The 20,339-nt window shown below is 41.5% G+C and overlaps 1 protein-coding gene across 2 annotated transcripts in view; it reads right to left on the bottom strand.

The window, feature by feature from the left end:
- The window catches only part of kif6 (kinesin family member 6), a 103,127-nt gene that overhangs the window by 63,874 nt on the left and 18,914 nt on the right, over window positions 1-20,339 (bottom strand). For both annotated transcript variants that reach the window (XM_072690276.1, XM_072690275.1), the window contains exons 7-11: window positions 19,701-19,907; window positions 17,342-17,485; window positions 17,143-17,229; window positions 7,955-8,058; window positions 3,313-3,418 (exon numbers count right to left, since the gene is read on the bottom strand). In XM_072690276.1, the coding sequence (XP_072546377.1) occupies window positions 3,313-3,418; window positions 7,955-8,058; window positions 17,143-17,229; window positions 17,342-17,485; window positions 19,701-19,907 (648 nt within the window). The remainder of the gene's footprint in view (window positions 1-3,312; window positions 3,419-7,954; window positions 8,059-17,142; window positions 17,230-17,341; window positions 17,486-19,700; window positions 19,908-20,339) is intronic.

Raw genomic sequence — 20,339 nt, forward strand, 5'->3', positions numbered from 1 at the left:
GAAATCTGTATTAACAAGTACTTCTATTTACAAACACAGTTTACAAATGGGCCGTTGACTGAATGTTTGGAACACACACTTTTAACCATTTTTATAAATATACACTACATGCCCAAATGTTTGTGGACGCCCCTTTTAATGAATGCATTCAGTTAGTTTAAGTTGCACTCATTGCTGACACAGATGTGCAAATGAATACACTCAGCTTGTTTAGCCCCTGTAGAGAAGTACTGCCAGTAGAATAGGACTCTCTGGAACAGATAAACACAAACCTGTTGGCACCATGTTAATATACAAGGCGTGGGCTAGAGGGCTATAAAGTCCCCCAGCACTGAGCTGTGGAGCAGTGGAACTGTTCTCTGGAATGATGGATAGTGCTCCATCCAATACTCCTGGGATGAGTTGGGAGTTGGGGATGAGGTAGATGGTGATCATCAAACATCCCCACTTCACTTGTTGCTGAATGCAACCAAATCTTCCCAGCAATGCACCAAAATCTAGCAGAAAGCCTTCCATGAACAGTAGAGTAAGTTACTCCAACAAGAGCAGGATCAACTTTTTAATATTTTTATTGTGTCCCAACACTTCTGTCCATAGAGAGCGCCACAGTCGGAAACATGGGTTTAGCCGAATACGTTGGACATTGCACATTGAAAGCCTGTTGATCAAACAACTCGAAAAGCTTCCATTCTATTTGAGAGCCTTCACTGTAACAAGAACCTAAAAGCTGTACAAAATAGACTATAGAGAAGAGCTTTACGCAATTACATATTTAAGGATTTAAGGATTCAAAGAGACTATTGTCATTTGCGTCACATGTGGCACATTGGGGGGGAACAAAGAGAAATTATTGCACCCAAAGAGCGATTATTGAATAAATAAATAATTCAACATCTAGATTATAAGAAGGGTAGACGTAAAAAAGGTATGAGATATTGAGATTATATATTTAGAATCACCCTCCAATGAAAAACGTGTATCTCAAAAATGGTGACTTGGCAAAATGTTCTTAAAATAAGAGCTTAATCCAAGTAATTTATAATATTCCTATTGGTTAATTCATCACTTACACAGTGTACAGTAGCATCTACAGGGTTTAAACCAGAAATGGGGTAAAAATATTTATACAGCTTGTGGATTCTTGTTACAGTGAAGCAGTGAAGTAACAAATGTTAGGGTGCACATTCTACCCAATGATTAGATCATAAATATGCACACACACACACACACACACACACACACACACACACACACACACACACACACACATATATATGTAACTATATATATGATTTAATGTAATTGGGTAGAATAGAACCATAGTGTTCATTGCCCTCACTGAACACTGGAACTAAAAACTGTAAACTTCTTTGATCTCTAATCATATTGATTTCATGATCTGGTTCATATGAACACTGAATTCACACCATAAAATTATGACTTACTGAAAGCATTGATTGCATGTCTATAGCTATAACAAACACACAGCATTTTAAATGGAAAAAAATGGAGCAAACAAGACCAATGCAATGACTCAATGTGCCTGAATTAAGAAGGTGAGTTTTGAAGTCAATAGTGAGAGTGGGAGGACTTGAGCTGAGTGTGGTTGGCTACTGGAAGAAGAGCAGCAGCTCTATCTTCACAGGCAGCAAAGCGAGGCACTCCGAAGGTGCAGCCAGGGGGTAAGTGGAAACATGAAGACAAAGTGAAGAGAGAGAGAGAGAGAGAGAGAGAGAGAGAGAGAGAGAGAGAGAGAGAGAGAGAGAGAGAGAAATAGAGTAAAAGTACAAACAAGATGCAAAGCAGAGAAAAGATAAAACCTTCCCCTGCCAAGACGGCACGAAAAATGCCAGATTCCAACGCAACCATCAGTGAGACACACACATCTTAGCCACAGTAGAGCTGGAACACTGACCTCAAGCATGGCAGAAGCCAAATTCTTCACCATTGTGAAACTAGGATAAATAACTGGCTGACCATTGTTGAGCTTCGGGAAATGCCAGATTGGACGGTGTGTCCGAAACATTTAACTCCCACTTTCTAACTGGTGTAGTAAATAATACACAAGCACTAGAGTGTGTAGACTGTAATGTTGCTGCGGTCAGACCATCAACGAAGTCCAGTTTTTCTGCCTGTACAGAACATCCCAACCGGACAGTCAGTGGTTTTTGTTGCAAGACAGGATTTCAGGCAACCGTGAGATCCGCAAAATAGGCCAATCAACACAGCACAGTCATTGTGGTTCATGTGTCAGAGAGAATACCATCAGAAAAGGGAGCTGTGTTAGCAGGCGGTCAGTGGATGTCCAAAGTGTGAAGGCCTCAGGATTCCGATGAGGGAACCTTACCAGAAGCAAGGACAAGAACTGGCATAGCTATATTAAAGCATACAACACTAAAGGCAGCACGCTTCCTCTTTTTATGCATGTTTGTATGCTCTTGAAGCAGCCTCAGTTCTTCATGGCACGCATTCTGCCAGATGATGGAAACGTTCTGGTCCAGATTGACATGATTACGTCACACAACTACTGCAGATTTTTCAGGAGCACTTTAATGCTGTGAAGCTCCCGTTATACCACATCCCAAAGCAGATCTACTGTATTCAGATCTGGTGACTGGGAAGAACCGCCACTGAAGAAGACTGAACTCATCATCATGTTCATGAAACCAGTCTGAGACGACTTTTGCCGTGTTGCATTAGAAGCCGTTAGAGGATGGGTAAACTGTCATGAAAGGACGCACATGGTCAGCAACAATACTCAAACAGGCTTCATGCTGTTGCTCCCAAATTCTGAGTCTTGTGTGAGTGAGTCTTGTGTTTCCTTTAGTTTAAGACTGTGTTCTGTGTTTCTTTGTTACTTGTCATACGTGTTGCTCTCACCAAGACAAATTCCTTGTATGGGTAACATACTTGGTGAAATAAAGAGATTCTGAGATTCTGAGATTCTGTGCAGAGCCGCTGCAGCCTCAGCTTTCTGTTCTTGGCTGACAGAAGTGAAACCCAACGTGTTCTTCGGTTGTTGTTGCACATCTGTCTCAAGTTGGACGCTCTGTTTCTGTCAGCTCTAACCAGTCTTGCCATTCTCCATTGACCTCTATCAACAGGGCACTTCCATCAGCAGATCCCAAATTCTTAGCAGATCTCAGCCTCAAAGTCTCTAAATGTATCACAGATAAGACATCAGCTTTCATCGTTTGAATGGATGTCTTTATGCATGCAAACAGGCAGTGGACTGCTGTCCTAACCTTGGACAGCAATGGCAGAGCTTGAGGACAAATGGTGAGACAGAACGCCATGGTAAGAGAGTTTTACCTTCAGCAGAGAAAAGCAGTGGTGGATTTTTCTCATGTCCGGCCCAAGGTCCAATGTTCCATCAGGGTCAGGGTCATCCAGAAACACCTTTACCTGCTCTTCCAACCTATGGCATGCACACACAAAAACACACACACATGCATATATTAACCTTAACACAAGTAGGACGCACATGCTCTGCCAGTCTTCTGCTTACTTATCACTGTGGCTCCACAGTTACACTGCGTACATTTCAACAGCAGAGTAGAACAGCTGCATTATTTAAGGTGGAACGGAAAGTTTGGGGAAGAGGAAAACTTTAGCTCAGCGTTAGCTCAGAGTCTTGCTGTAACTGTGACGCAGCAACAGCAAATGGCTCGCAGAGCAGCAGGTAAAGAGTGTGTTAGTTAAATCTCTTCACTCTTCCAGAAAATGCTAGTCTGTTTTCTGCTGTTTTTCTTTGTACTGGCCAAAAAAAAAAAATCCACCCAGTTTGGTTGTAGAGATTTTGGACTTCTTAAACAATTCTCTCTATTTGGGAAGATCTAATGTTCCTCCCATCCCATCTTTACTCTGGAATGAAGCCTGGTTGGAAACCAGACTATGGTGGAAATGCTCTGTTCTACCAGCGAGAGACCCACGCTTATTTTGCTGGTTCTAAACCAGCTCTGAATGGTGCATCCGGAACCAAGGAGGAGGCTAATGCTAATGCTAATGCACATACACTAAGTGATCAGACTGTTGAATTGTAAAGTAACTTGGAGCTGAATGGTCAGGTAGGTCAGTCAGACTGGACTGTACGATATTAAACACTAGAGTTTAAAACAGTTGTTTAAAAAGTCGCTCCGAAAGACAGTAAATCAGAATTAGTCCGATTATAGAAGCTATTACTAAAAGTACAGTGATTTTACTGCTGTTTACTGTTTAGTATTAGCACATCCTACCCAAGATCTGGAGCTGTATTATTTACAGAAACACAAAGATCAGAGCAATATCAGCCGACAGTCAGCATTAAGTGACTTGGATCGGATCGGGGGGTTAAAACCTTGATCGGGACATCCATGTGTCCTACATCAGCCCAAACTTCTGTCACGGAAAAGCCCTTAAAATGGATTTAGACACACAGAACAAAAGACTTCAGCCTGCTTTTTAGCATCCTTTAAGGCATGCACTTAATCAAGTCACAGTCGTGTTTGAATCCGGCGCTATAAAATGTTTAAATTCTACGTTGAGTAAAAGCACAACTATTTACTTTAGCTTGTTCGAGGGTTCCACTGAGCTGACCTGTTGATAAACTATCACAAGAAGGCCCTGCAAACATTAGTCTGCGGCCTGGACAAGGCCGGTGGAATCGAAGATGGGTGAGAGGCCAGAGACAGAGTGAGGGCGCTCCAGTTTTCCACTACAGTATCCTCCGTGTCAATAATAGCAAAGTTTACACAAATAAAGACTTTAAACAAAGCCTGTGCTTGGATTTCAGACTCCCTGGAAGTCATCAAGTTCATTCAGCTGGAATCCGAATCCGATTCATCTTCACTCCTATGTCCTGGCTCTCTCTCGCTTTTCTCGAACCGTGTTTATCATGTACTCTAAATACTCTGACAGTGCACAGAGAGAGGCTGTGACAGGTATGAGGACGCTGAGGCCGGACCACCTTTCACTGCCACTCCTGTTTGTTTGTCAGGCAGTCATAAACAAGAGACCATCCATCATAAACATCATCAGATGTGTCTGCTGCTGGCACGGGTGGCTGGACGTGAGGCACGGCCAGCGGGAGAGCGCTGGAGGAGAGTGCTGGGACAGGGAAGATGGGCCATCATCAGGAGAGAGAGAGAGGAAACAATAAAACAGAGATGCAGCCACAGGTAAAGACATCAGAGAGTGAGAAAAGAGGTGAGGCAAGCATTTCTGAAGCCCACATGTTCTCTGACCAGTGCCAGCTCCTCTACCAGGCCAAGGAGTGGGAAGAATGTAATGGGGAATCAAGACTTTGGAGGACAGGTCCCCAGACACTCTAAACATGTAACATCTGCGGGTTTAACACTTTGTCTGACTAAAAAGGATAAACCGGCTATATTTCATGAACCTTTTATATGAAGTGTCAAAACCAGTAATGAAATAAAGGCACCTTCTGCAGGAGATGATAGAAATGTTCCACAACCTGTAACTTCAGGATTATTATACAGGAATATATATATATATATATATATATATATATATATATATATTAGCTGTAGCAGTAGTAGTAGCAGTAGTATTTAGTTGTAGCAGCAGCAGTAGTAGTATTATTATTAGTAGTAGTAGTAGCAGTAGTAGCTGTAGTATTTGCTGTAGCAGTAGCAGTAGTAATAATAGTAGTAGTCGTAGTAGTAGCAGCAGCAGCAGTAGTATTAACAGTAGTAATAGTAGTAGTAGTAGTGGCTGTAGTATTATTATTAGTAGTAGTAGTAGCAGTAGTATTAGGAATAGTAGTATTAGCAGTAGTATTAGTAGTAGCTGTTTTATTAGAAGTATCAGCAGTAGTAGCAGTAGTATTAGCAGTAGTAGTAGTAGAAGTAAAAATCCGCGGAAGACGAGCGTCCAGGCTTTTTTCTGTCCTGCACCAAAGTGGAGTCGCTCGCTGTCTTCAAACGCAGACTGAAGACCCACCTCTTCAGAGAGTACTTGGACGAATAGTTCTATGATCGCCTTATTGTATTGTGTTTAGTAATGTCTAAAGCTTAGAGGTATCTTTTGTATTATTAGTCTATTCTAACTAGTGAAGGTTTTCTTGGGTAAATAGCAAATCACTTTGAAAGTCGCTCTGGATAAGAGCGTCTGCTAAATGCCGTAAATGTAAATGTAAGTAGTAGCAGTAACATTAGCAGTAGCAGTAGTAGTAGTAGTAGAAGTAGTAGCAGTAACATTAGCAGTAGCAGTAGTAGTAGTAGAAGTAGTAGCAGCAACATTAGCAGTAGCAGTAGTAGTAGTAGTAGAAGTAGTAGCAGTAACATTAGCAGTAGCAGTAGTAGTAGTAGTAGAAGTAGTAGCAGTAACATTAGCAGTAGCAGTAGTAGTAGTAGTAGAAGTAGTAGCAGTAACATTAGCAGTAGCAGTAGTAGTAGTAGTAGAAGTAGTAGCAGTAACATTAGCAGTAGCAGTAGTAGTAGTAGAAGTAGTAGCAGCAACATTAGCAGTAGCAGGGTTTCCACATACACTATGTGGACAAACGTATTGGGACACCTGCTCATTCAACATTTCTCCTGAAGCCAAGGGTATTAAAATGAGTCCTTATCCTGCTGTTGTTGTAACTGTAACTGTCTCTACTGGCCTGGGTAGGACAAGGGCATTAGTGAGGTCAGGATGTTGGATGATCAATACCCCCACCTCATCCTCAACTCCCCAGCCTTATTATTATTAGTAGTAGTAGTAGCAGCAGTAGTATTAGGAGTAGTAGTATTAGCAGCAGTAGTATTAGGAGTAGTAGTATTAGCAGTAGTACTAGCAGTAGCAGCAGCAGTAGCAGTAGTATTAGGAGTAACATTAGCAGTAGCAGTAGTAGTAGTAGTATCTGTAACATTAACAGAAGCAGTAGTACAGATTTACAAGTCTGTGTAAAGAACCAGTTGTTCTGACCGGTTATATATATATTTTTTCCATTTTATATTTTTAAATATAATTAATAATTAAGCTTTGAAAATAAAACATCGTCATTCCAACATGCAGTTGAATGTTAAACCTAAAATATATCCAAAGGCTTCCAAAGAACACAATGCTAATTAAATCGGACACACAAAATTCTAATTTGCAGCACAGTTTATTCCCAACCTGTCCACTTCCTACTTATCGCATTCCTAGAGCACGCTGGAAGTGGCCTCTGACGGCCACATTAAAGACACATAAATACAGTGTTATTATCACCGTGATCCGTTGTTGACCGCCCACAAACACCAGCATGGATCTCTCAGAGCTCCTTTATCTTCATCCTCCGTTAGCTCTAAAGCTATAAACAAGCAGGAAGATGAACGAGGCCAGCTCAGCACCGCTCCAGTCCCCGATGACCTGGGTAACTGCATCCAAGCACGCTGCTGCTCAGACCATTACACACATCTTCTTGGGCTCAACACACACAGGCGGCTGCCCGCAAGAACCTGCTGAACTGCTGAATAGGCTCGTGAATCTGTCCTGCGGCATATCAAGGTTGCTATTCTGATTTAACCCCACTTGTTAAAAATAGGTTCCAGCGCTGTGTGATTGAGAAAGCACCCTTTTGAACTGGCAGACGGTAAGCGTTAACTACATTCAGAGTAATGGCATATCAGCCTTTCCACTTCTAAAAGGATATAGCCTGTATGTCTAGTGGTTTGATTGAGGGAAGAAAGTCATTTATATGAAAAGAGGAAAGATTCTAATTTGCATTATAAAATGTGGACTTGAAGGAAGTGGTCAGAATGGTACATTTTTTCCTACTGTATCTCACATCTCGGACTCTATTTTTACCTACACAATTTTGGCCCGAGGGACAAAACAGCACACCATATGTCCCATTTATCGCTGCTCAGTGATCCAGCGGTGTCAAAGGGCGATGGGATCACACCGGCTTGTGTTTGGGTTAAGACTGAGACTTGAAGGAGAAATGAAGGCCTGGCCGACTGCGAGATACAAATGATGACTACATGCGCACCTCTGGATCTCCTCAGCAGTTAGTTCATCATTCCTTTGCTCCCCAGTCACCATGGCCAGCTCCTCCTTCAAGCACTGGATCTCCTTCTTCAGACGAGCAATCAACTGTGGGACAGAGAGAGGATGTTATGGCATGGTTTTGGCATTAGCTACAGTAAGAGCTTCAAAACTGGGGTGTCCTTTAATGGAAGCCCAAGTCATAGAAAAGCAAAGCTAACGGAATAGAATAGAAAAGGGGAAGCAGGGACAGAGGGTTTATTTTTGCAGCACGTTTGTGACTGAGACCAGGATAATTAAAGAATGGGTGTAAGATATGGAATGTAAGAAAAGATCAGAAAGATACCCTAAATATTACTCAGACTCGATTCCTTTCCAGTCAGAATGGCCATTAAGTACAAGTACCTGATATTCAGTAGAGAGATTAGATATAAGCTGAAGTGAATACTCTGAAAATTGGACCCATCAAAACCATTTAAAAACTGCAAAGACAACCAGCTTAAACGCACTTCGGCATCCATCTTTAAGATTAGGGAACATCTACAGGTGTTTGTGGCCATGCTTCCACTGTGAGAAGATGATGAGCTGGTCAAAATCAAGATGATCTTACTGAGAAAAGGCAACAGACACAAAAAAGTAGAACATCTGAGAGTCCAGACCTTAACACCACTGAACTCCAAGACTAAACTGTGAAGGTGTGGAAATGTCTCCCTGCAGATTTCTAGAATGGAATAGAAGCTGGAATGTCTGATATTAGATTTAGTAGTTGGGGCTCCTATGTACTTTTGTGTTGAACATACAGTGGGGAGAACAAGTATTTGATACACTGCTGATTTTTCAGGTTTTCCCACTTGCAAAGCATGTAGAAGACTGTAATTTTTATCATAGGTACTCTTCAACTGTGAGTGATGGAATCTAAAACAAAAATCCAGAAAAATACATTGTATGATTTTTAAATAATTAATTTCCATTTTATTGTGGGAAATAAGTATTTGATCATCTATCAACCAGTAAGAATTTTGGCTCTCACAGACATGTTACTTCTTCTTTAAGAAGCCCTCCTGTTCTCCACTCATTACCTGTATTAACTGCACCTGTTTGAACTCGTTACCTGTATAAAAGACACCTGTCCACACACTCAATCAGTCAGACTCCAGCGTCTCCACAATGCCCAAGACCAGAGAGCTTTGTAAGGACATCAGGGATAAAATTGTAGACCTGCACAAGGCTGGGATGGGCTACAGGACAATAGGCAAGCAGCTTGGTGAGAAGGCAACAACTGTTGGTGCAATTATTAGAAAATGGAAGAAATGCAAAATAACGGATAATCTCCCTCGGTCTGGGGTGCCATGCAAGATCTCACCTCGTGGAGCATCAATGATCTTGAGGAAGGTGAGGAATGAGCCCAGAATTACACGGCAGGACCTGGTCAATGACCTGAATAGAGCTGGGACCACAGTCTCAAAGAAAACAATCAGTAACACTCTACGCTGTCAAGGATTAAAATCCTGCAGTGCACGCAAGGTGCCCTTCCTCAAGCCAACGCATGTCAAAGCCCGTCTGAAGTTTGCAAATGACCATCTGAATGATCCAGAGGAGGAATGGGAGAAGGTCATGTGGTCTGATGAGACAAAAATAGAACTTTTTGGTTTAAACTCCACTCGTCATGTTTGGAGGAAGAAGAATGATGAGTACAACCCCAAGAACACCATCCCAACCGTGAAGCATGGCGGTGGAAACATCATTCTTTGGGGATGCTTTTCTGCAAAGGGGACAGGACGACTGCACCGTATTGTGGGAAGGATGGATGGGGCCATGTATCGTGAGATTTTGGCCAACAACCTCCTTCCCTCAGTAAGAGCACTGAAGATGGGTCGTGGCTGGGTCTTCCAGCATGATAACGACCCAAAACACACAGCCAGGGCAACTAAAGAGTGGCTCCGTAGGAAACATCTTAAGGTCCTGGAGTGGCCTAGTCAGTCTCCAGACCTGAATCCAATAGAAAATCTTTGGAGGGAGCTTAAAGTCCGTGTGGCCCAGCGACAGCCACGAAACCTGAAGGCTCTGGAGGAGATCTGTATGGAGGAGTGGGCCAAAATCCCTGCTGCAGTGTGTGCAAACCTTGTCAAGAACTACAGGAAACATCTCATCTCTGTAATTGCAAACAAAGGTTTCTGTACCAAATATTAAGTTTCTTTTTCTGGTGTATCAAATACTTATTTCCCACAATAAAATGGAAATTAATTATTTAAAAATCATACAATGTATTTTTCTGGATTTTTGTTTTAGATTCCATCACTCACAGTTGAAGAGTACCTATGATAAAAATTACAGTCTTCTACATGCTTTGCAAGTGGGAAAACCTGAAAAATCAGCAGTGTATCAAATACTTGTTCTCCCCACTGTACATCAATCAGCCATAACATTAAAACCACTGACTGCTGAAGTGAATAACACTGATTGTCTGGTTCCAACAGCAATTGACAAAGGGTGGATATCTTAGGCAGTCCGTTCTTGAGGTGAAGTGTTGGAAGCAGGGAAATTAGGCAAGTGTAAGAACCTGAGCTGCTTTTACAAGAGCAAAATCGTGATGGCTAGACCACTGGGTCAGAGCATCTTCTAATAGGCTGGTCTGTCTGTCTGTCTGGTCCAATACCACAGCACAAATGCTAAAAAAGTTCATGCTGGCTTTGTTTTGGGGTCAGAGCTGTCTTGGGGGCAGAAGGGGGACCTACGCAATATAAGGCAGGTGGTTTTCATGTTATGGACGATTGGCGTATGTTCATACTCTTTCTCCTATATCTAATATTATGTTTTAAATATCTCATACTTAATGGCCATTTTTGACTGGGAACTTAATTAACGAGGGGTATTCAATGACTCTTGTGCAGTACTGTATATAATAAAACCCCTCCTTAAGTTGAACACGCTGTAGCACAGCCAAAGTCTTGACTCCTGGATGTTCAACCTTAATAACATTGAAGTAAAGAAATTAAAACTCCTAAAGGGAGAAGCCTTGAACACTCCTAAGGTGTGGCAGTAGCGCTATAGTACTTCTGTAAGTAGGCTTACAGGCTTTGTCTAGTCCCTGAAAATAGTGCAATACTTCAAAAGCATTGCAAGAAAATAATACATAAAACACACAATTTAAAGGTCAATTAATTACATACAAATTGGTAAAGATCATGTAACTGGTTATGTGAGCAAATCAAAGTCTTTGTAAGTTACCTTATTGTAGGTATTATTTAAAATGACCGCAAACGGCAACTGGGTTTCCACACACGTTATGTGGACAAAAGTATTGGGACACCTGCTCATTAAACGTTTTTCCTGAAACCAAGGGTATTAGAACGAGTCCTTATCCTGCTGTTGTTGTAACTGTAACTGTAACTGCTCCACAGCTCAATGCTGGGGGCTATACACCCCTCTAGCTGCAGTAAGTGTCTGAAAACGCATAGGAATTCTTATATTCAGACAGCCAACCACTCAGTTACACTGTAACCATTAGAGATAAGCCCAGTTCCCAGACATCCCACTGAGGCCTAAAAGAAACAACTCACTACCGGTCTGCTAGCGCTAGTGCTTAGACTACTCCACCAGCATGGGGTTAAAGGTTAGTCCCACCTTAGCTTACGTCTGTGCTGGAGCGTAAGTACTGCTGGAATCAGTAGAGGATCTGGCTGTATCTATAAGAGCCTTGGCACTCGGGTTTCCAAGTCAGGGTCATAGGTCATCCATCCAGACATCCGTCTGACTTTGATCATTAGCAGTCACAGCTACGGCCTGAGACTCTGCAGTGCTCTGCAGTTTGAACTTGACACTTAACACTGTATGTTTTTAAGAGGTTAAACTGGGATAAGCCGCAGCCGATGGGAGATATAGGAGACGTGACTATAAAAGGGAAAGTGAAACAGCATCAGTGGTGTCAGAAAAGTGGGGGGGGGGTGGGGGGGGGGGGGGGCTGGTACTCACATATTCTCTTTTCATTACTGTTTTTTTTTTTTTTTTGGCGGCATGTCCTTAAATGCCTTCCTTCACCTAAACATGGCTGATCTTACGCATCAGCCTATATACCCCGTCAGTCTCGGACACCGACACAGGCCACCATCTTTCAAGCAGGAGTGGGAAAAACTAACTGAAAAGACTTGTTCTAGGATGTAATTGTACTTAAAAGGCCAAGATCTTACGTTCGTCCTGCATTGTTGTTTTCTTGTTTGAGTTCCACAGGTTTGCATGTTTTAATGTATTAAAAATAGTTTAATTCATTTTCCATGACCATTTTACTTCCTTTCTTAAATTAGTCTGTGTTTGTTATATGTTTGACCATCAAAAATTTTAATATTTTCTCAATAACGATTGGATTTAATTTAAATTAATTTTATTTAAATCAATATTTAATGTAATTACTTTTATTTGATATATAATTAAAACATATATTAATCATATTTAGTTTAGATTTGAGAGTTAATATAGAGATAATAAGAGATAATATTTGTTGTGTATAAATTTGAAAAAAAAAAAACATATCACTTTGTGTCTAAATTTGAAATTTTTACCCTTTGTAGCCTCCATTTAATGTTCTACATGACCAGAACATTGTGTGTATAATACAAACTATTAGGGGAGGCCAACATGTTAATTAAATTAATTAAGCCCAGCAAGTTTTCATGCTTCAAAAATAATTAAAGTTTTTCCCTGTACTTTTAGAATAGGTGGTTTTATGTTGAATATTTTGTAAATGTATGTAATTTTTTGTGACATCAAACACAAAATAGCAATAATAATAATAAATAGGCTATTTTCAGCTTATTGTCCACATATGGACTGTATTAACCACTGTATTTTTACCACTAATTCCAAATGCTGCCAAGATATGTTTAGTATGTAAGGAACAGCAATAATGTTCATAAAGAACAATGGACCACATTTATCAATAGCTTTCCAAGAATTTTCTTGTATTAGATCTTGAGGAAAGCCCAAACGCTGAAAGGCGTACACAGTAAGGTGTATTATCCAGTAACTACAGGGACTTGTGTACAAACTGGTGGGGCGCTGGCCATCACTGGCGTCTACTTTTCCTTCCCCTCTTTCACCACCAGGCTGGTCCCACCTGGTCCCGGTCCTGCTTTCTATGATCTGCTAGGTCCAAATGTAACAAGACCTGGGCCGAGGACGGGGCTTATTTTTTTAAATGGAGAGGAGAAATGCCAGTGAGAGAAACAACTATGTGCTAGCAACCAGAAACGTTTAGACACATAGCTGCTAGAGGCCAAAGGTCACTCGCTGTCAAACTAGAGATGCTCCCAGTGACCTAGCCCACTAAAGTCACAGAAAACTAAACTCCACAAAAGCTCTATAAAGACATGTGGTGGTCATTCAGATGCACATTCCATAATCTAAATGATACTGCATGCAATCACAGATCTTATCTACAGAGCAGCACCATCCCTCACAGTAGTTGCCTCAGTTAGGCCGAACATGTCATTGGCATCCAGATTCCGCGAACACAGCTGTGTGCTGCCGAGTGGCCTTTAGGGCAGTGTTACCATTACCATGTCTTTTTATGGTCACATCTCTGTGTGTTTGGTGTTTGGCTCTGCCCGAACCAAAAAAGCTGCCTCTCACACATCCAGCATCCAGCACGCCCTGAGGCTGATGCAACACATGCAGCTGGGTCCAGCATGCCAGGCCTATGGCCACCAAGTTTTATTCTGGACTGTGAAACCACGCAGGAACCACAGGGCCAGCGTCAGATCCAAGTGTCTGAGAATAAACCGGCCGCCCAAAGGGAGGCACTGCGTTATGACCAATGACATCAATATCTGTACATTTCCAAAAAGACTGCGGTAGAATCAGATTCCATGTTCTTCAGTTACAGAGGCTCAAAACTGCTCAAAACACCCTCAGTCTTCCTGATTTATGCATGTGCTCAGTTCAAGTTCTATTCCAGGCTTAGAAATGATGTGTTATGATCATTATGATAAAAAAACAATTGCAAATAATGGAGATCAGGTAATGCACAGTAAAGGAAGAAGTGATACCGGTTCTGATTTGTGCATGTCTAATAACTAATAATGACATTAATTGGATTAATGGACGAATAAGAATGGACTAATAAAGACAGAGGCTCTTAAAATTAAGATGCTTTTGTAATTAATTAAAAAGCCTGCATGGGGTATTATTATTTATTTTATTTTTTTTACAAATCAGGTTTTCCCTCTTAGCCCTGGCCTGTGCTTCTCCAAGCTACAAAGCTTATGTAGCTAATAAACTGCATATCCAATAAACTATATATCCAAATGTTTGTGGAAACTCAATTCTAATGAATGCATTTAACTACTTTAACTTGCATCCATTGCTGACATACATGTGCAACTGCACATACACAGCTTGCCTAGTCCCTGTTAAGAAGTATTGCTAATAGAATAGGACTCTCTGGAGCAGATAAACACAAAGCTTTTGGCATCATACCTAATGCCAGACATGGGCTAGAGAGGTATAGCGCCCCCAGCACCATCCGATACATTTGGATAAGTTGGGGAGTTGGGGATGAGGTGGGTTGGTGATCATCCAACATCCTGACCTCATTAATGCTTTGAATGGAATTCAATGTAAAATAAAAGTGTATTTAAAGTAATTCTATTGGTCAATTCATCCATAATTGTTTACAGAGTGTACAAGTAGAAGCAGCTACAGGATTCAAACCATAGGGAAAACTAAAAACAGACAAAAATGGAGATACATGTTTTTCATTGGACAGCAGGGATAAACTCTTAATACCCTTGATTTCAGAAAAATCAACAAATGAGCGGGTGTCCCAATACTTTTGTCCATATAACGTACAAACGATTGTCATATAGTCTCAATTACATTCATACCCCAGGACGGTTTTGAGGCAGATGTGCTGCCAATTGGTGTGGTTTACGCCTTTGTTACTGCTAGCTAAAGTAGCCACAAAGGTCCACTGCAAAACTGAAGAAGTAACCGTCCAATACTGTACCCGTGTTGGGTGACTAACTATATCTGGGCTAAGCACTGTTCACTAAAGTCATACAGCTAACTGATATATATATATATATATATATATATATATATATATATATATATATAAATCTTTGTGGGTTTTTAAAGCCTGTGAGCCCCCCCCCCCCACCCTTTTGGGAAATATTGGGAAAGGATCAGTAGCTACTTAGCAGGCACTGATTCAGTGACTCCTGGAGGAGATGTAGGATAATGGCTAAGAATGGTTAATGCCAACAGACCATGAAAAAGGGCATCTGTTCCAGTGCATTTTTACTTTTAAGAAGAAAAAGACCAGGAACGTTCCAAAGGTGCTCACCACAATATCCAAAAGTTAATACATAAACTGAGAGGAAGAAGGTTCAGGTTTCAGGTAGATATTTTATCTATCTTAGAAGACATCTTTGTGGTCTGTGTTGGGTCTTGGAGGGGACTGGGTGGTCACTCCTAATTAGTGAGTTGGACTGGTTTGGGGTCAAATAGTCAAACAGTGGCTACAGGATATGTGCCATATCTCCACCTTTTCCAGGCAGACACTGGCTCAATTAACAAGCGACCGCAGACTCTCTTAAAAATACCTCTCTGGGTTCGAAAGGGGGTTCGCGGCAAAGAAGCCACAAGAGAAAGAGGGTGGTTCAGAGAGGAGCTCATTATCAGGGCAAAGGCATGAGGCCTTGATGGCCTTTCTCATTGTGGACAGCATCGCTCTGAACTTTCAACACATTAATCAAGTCCTATCAGTTCGGAGGTGAAAAACAGGGTATGGTGATTGGGACTCTTAACCTTCCTGCTCAACGTTCCAGAGGAGAAGATTCATTACCTTCCCTCCAATGAAAACAAATCGGGAGCATTTGCTCCCTGCGCCATGTTTATCCTCACTCTCAATGGAGTCATCACTTACAGTCAACAGTCAAAATCAGGAGATGATGGATGAGATGCAGGCAAGCTGGGGAAGTCACTCTATGCCTGAACAGACCCGGGGTTCCCAGATTAACACTGTGCTAATTTGGGGACCTGGACTTTAGTTCATATGCTTGAGCCAAGCAGCTTTGAAGCTAAACTTCATCACCGTACTCTTGGTGCATGCAAGTATCTGTATTCATTCCTTCAACAGCTGTTTGCCATTGAAACCAGTATCAGGCAATTATTGTACACTGTAATCAGTCTGTGCTCAATGGTGATTTAGTGCTCATGTATAGGTGTGTCTCAGGCACATTCACTACAGGGAAGACATATTTGCCACAACCGCATCAGAACATGTAAACGTTCGGAGTGGAATGTAAACATGATGCGAGAAATCCAAAAAACCTTCAAGGGCTTTTTTCCACATTTATGTGCAAAGACATGCAGCCGGTCCCACTGACGACACGGTGGAATGTGGACGATGTAAGCACAGGTGTGAGGGAAGAGGAAGCCATTCCTCTTGACATTCAAAGCCTACTCAGTCACATCAGGACTCGTGTACGGGTATTTTCTGTCTGTAGTCTTTCTAATAATAATATATTTTAATCAAATCTGGAAGAGCCAGTGGTGGCACTTTTAAAAATACTACGAAAACATTTTCTTACATTGTGTTGTATTAAATCCACTTAACCTGCACTTATTCTGCTTACTTTGTAATAAAGCACTGAGTTTGTCAGTACACAGATCAGCCTTAACATCAACACCACTGACAGGGGACGTGAAAAACAGTGATTATCTTCATCTACAGACCCATGGAGTAGAGACAGTTACTTCTACAAAAGCAGGACAAACTCTTGAATACCTTTTATTTCAGAAGAAACAATGAATGAACATGTGTCCAAATACTTTTGTCCATTTAGTATATGAACAAGACCTCAGGCATAGTAAGAGTTAATTACTGATCAACTAGTCAAGTCATTTTCAACTAGTCAAGATTTACGAGAATTATGATACATCTTACACCAACAGTCTCCAACTTTACTGGAGCACTACTTTCCTGCAGACTTTGGATCCAACCCTTATCCAACCACCTGCTCCAATTAATTATTGCCCTTGATTGACTGAATGGGGAGTGTTAGATTTGGGTTGGTGTTAGATTTGGGTTGGTGTTAGATTTGGGTTTCTCCTGGAGAAGTACTGGAGACCACAGTCCTAACCAGGTGATGACATGAGTGATACAGGGGAAAAGGTTGAGCCATAGACACTCACAAGTGCTGGGTCCAGCTCCTCATTCAGGAGAGCCTCGTTCTTAATCAGGGCCACCCTCTGGGCGAAACGGCACGTGGAGATGGACTCCTGAGAAAAATGCAAAGATTGTCACCTGAGATCTCCTCAGACTGCAGGTTTATTATTCAGCTCCTAATCTTACTGACTATTATTATTATAAAGACTAAAAGCAAAGCCTTACATCAATGTTCCTCTTATCCACAGACACAGTGGCAATCATGGTGGTCATGCAGTTGCCCCCGAGACTGTCCCTGAGCACAGAGGTCATCATAGAGTTGCGATATGGGATGTGAGAGCGGTTCTTCTCGGACAGAGCTGTGATAACCTGAAATAAGGCAGAAGGTTAATTTAGTAAAAGTGACAATAATTATAATAATTACATCAGCCAATTAAAATCACCATCAACTTCGATTTCCATTTTCTATTTAAACTGAAAAGACCGAAGTTAGACATTCCCTGTTGTATACACTCGTTAGGGCTCTACCCTCTTCACTTGCCCCCAGCACTAGGAGGGTGATGACTAGCACATGCTTCCTCCGATACATGTGCAGTCAGCCACAGCCTCTTTTCAAACTGCTGCTGCATAATCACTGGACAGCCAATGTGCTCAGAGGGAAGCACCAGGTCTCTAGCTCTGACACATCAGGTAACAGACGCCTGTGCTGGCCAACATTACAGTGGGAGTGATGTGGGGAAAGCACTATCTACCCACCCAGAGAGAGCATAGCCAATTGTGCTCCCTCAGGCTCTGGCACCCGATGGCAAGCAGCATGACCTGGGATTGGAACTAGTGATCCTCAGATCATAGCGTCAGTGCCTTAGTCTGCTGAGCCAATCGAAAATTTAATTAATAAAATGCTGCATAGTAAAAAATGTCAGCAGTGTGGATGTGTTTCATGGTTTCAGTAAAGGAGAACAGAATTACATTGGTGAAAAATGTTCAGAGATATAGGGAGGAGAATATGCATTAAAGGTATTATTATAGGTGTCCTAAAATAAAAAAGCATTGTAGTTTGGTTGTCTCTTCATTCAAAAGAAAATCCAGCTGCCAAACGTTCCAAAATCTCAAAACTGTTACATAACAGTCTTGGCTTATTGTATTTAGCAGGTTGCTATGCAAATAAAGCCTCACCACTGTCTGCAGAAGGGTTGCTCCAATTTGGCAAGTGAGGAAGCTAAAGCTAACAAAGCAAGCGGATTATCCGTGCTAGGCTAAATCCCTAGCAAACCGGGTTATACCATCTCACATCCAACAAGCCATCTCACAATCTCCTCAGCCAGCTAACAGTACACTCTATGCGGTAAAAACAAGGCTATGCTTTGCTGTGCGGCTGCTGTTGGCCATTGCAGAAACACAAAGTAGCCAATCAGAGCAGTGCTCATGTTTTTTTCCTTTTTCTTTTTTTTTCTCCACAAGCCCACCGTAAAAGAAAAAGCAGTTTCATTTAGAGGTAAAATAACAGAAACTCCAACCAAAGTCACATACTAATTATACATCACTGTTAAAGTTCTAGGAATACATCAATACAGATACTGTGGTCCAATATTTGTATATACGTATTTACATATGCACCAATGCCAATGCATAAACATTTGGCCAACATCACCAGGATTAGCAACACAAAGAAATGCAAATGACCAACAGAAATTCAGTAAAAAAAAAAAAGTGTCCCAGCCTTACCTAAACAGTCTGTTCAAATCATACAAATACAACATTACCCAGGGATGCATTGATCTGATACTAGGGCCGAATATCGGTCTTGATACTAACAGAATTAGCTGGATCGGGTATCGGATAATTAGTCTAATCCAAAGGACCCATCCATTCATGGAATCCGATTCTCGCATCGTCTGAATTTTTGGCTTTATTATCCAGGAGCAGAGTAACCTACAGACATCATACACACATCATAGCAAACAGCAAGACTCCCTCTATCTAACCAGCTCAGTGCCCTCTACCTGTCTTTAACCATCAGCGAGTAATCCAGCTCGTCTTCCATAAAAGGAGAACCGAGAAGGGAGGAACTGCTAGACCAATAAACAGAAATCGGATTTATTTATATCTGTGTTCATTTGTTACAGTTTATTAAATTTAAAGTTTGTAAAGTAATTATTATGTCAATCCTCATGCCTTAAGTCTCTCCCAGGTGGTCAGATATAAGGTTCATTAATTCAACAATGGTCTCTGATCGGTATCGGGTATTGGCCAATACGCTAAGTTTATGTATCAGTATCTGTATCGGATCAGAAAAGGATGGATCGGTGCATCCCTAACATTAACTATTACAAAATGACACTCAACATCTGCCTGATGTAGATCATGTCAATGTAAATGCCATTATAAGCCAATATTGCTATAGAATGATATTGATATATAATAAAAACTCATTATAGTGATCTATTAGGCCTAAAGTAAACGAGACACCTAGCATTAAGGGTTAGTGTCATCTTTAGATGTAGAAATTCCTGTGCATATATCTGTGCAAATATCAGTGCATTCCAAAAAACCCAACAACATTAGAACCCCTCTGCCCTCTGACCTGCTCCAGGTAGTGCAGGGAAAGGTTGATGTACTTGGCCTCGGTCAGGATCTGCCCCCCCACACCGGTCTTTCCCACTCTCTCAGAGCCAGCCAGGTCCACCAGGTGGAGTTTGGAGCGCCGCACAGTCGCCGAGCCTGGTTCACGGCAACACACGTGAATGGTGAAGATACAGTGAGAGCGTGTGGAGGCCTGATTCATGGGGGTCTGAGAGAGGACAGGTAGAGAGCATGAGTAGAAGATCAGCAGAAGAAGGTTTCACTGCTAACATTTTGTTACCATTTTTAGACACGTTTAGCACGACGTTCATCAATGTGACGTTCATCATTTTCCTTTATATGAAGAGCAGGTTTTGCCCGAATAAGAATTGAGAGTTTTCTCAATTGTTAAAAGCACATATTTAGGCCCAAAGTAGTTTAAAATTAAGATTAAGCAGATGTTCATGGCATGATAACCATCAACTGTATTTCACGATACCTAAAAGTACCTAAAACCAGTATACCACTGCAACCCTAGAAGAGGCCCATGTGGACATACATATGGAGAACACACCAAACCCACAACCCCAGGCCCTAGAGCTATGCAGTGCCACACCCAAAGTAAACATGTTCATATATATATATAAAGCTTTGGAAAATC

This window comes from Salminus brasiliensis, chromosome 10 (genome assembly GCF_030463535.1).
Source record: "Salminus brasiliensis chromosome 10, fSalBra1.hap2, whole genome shotgun sequence".
NCBI classification, from domain to species: Eukaryota; Metazoa; Chordata; class Actinopteri; order Characiformes; family Bryconidae; genus Salminus; species Salminus brasiliensis.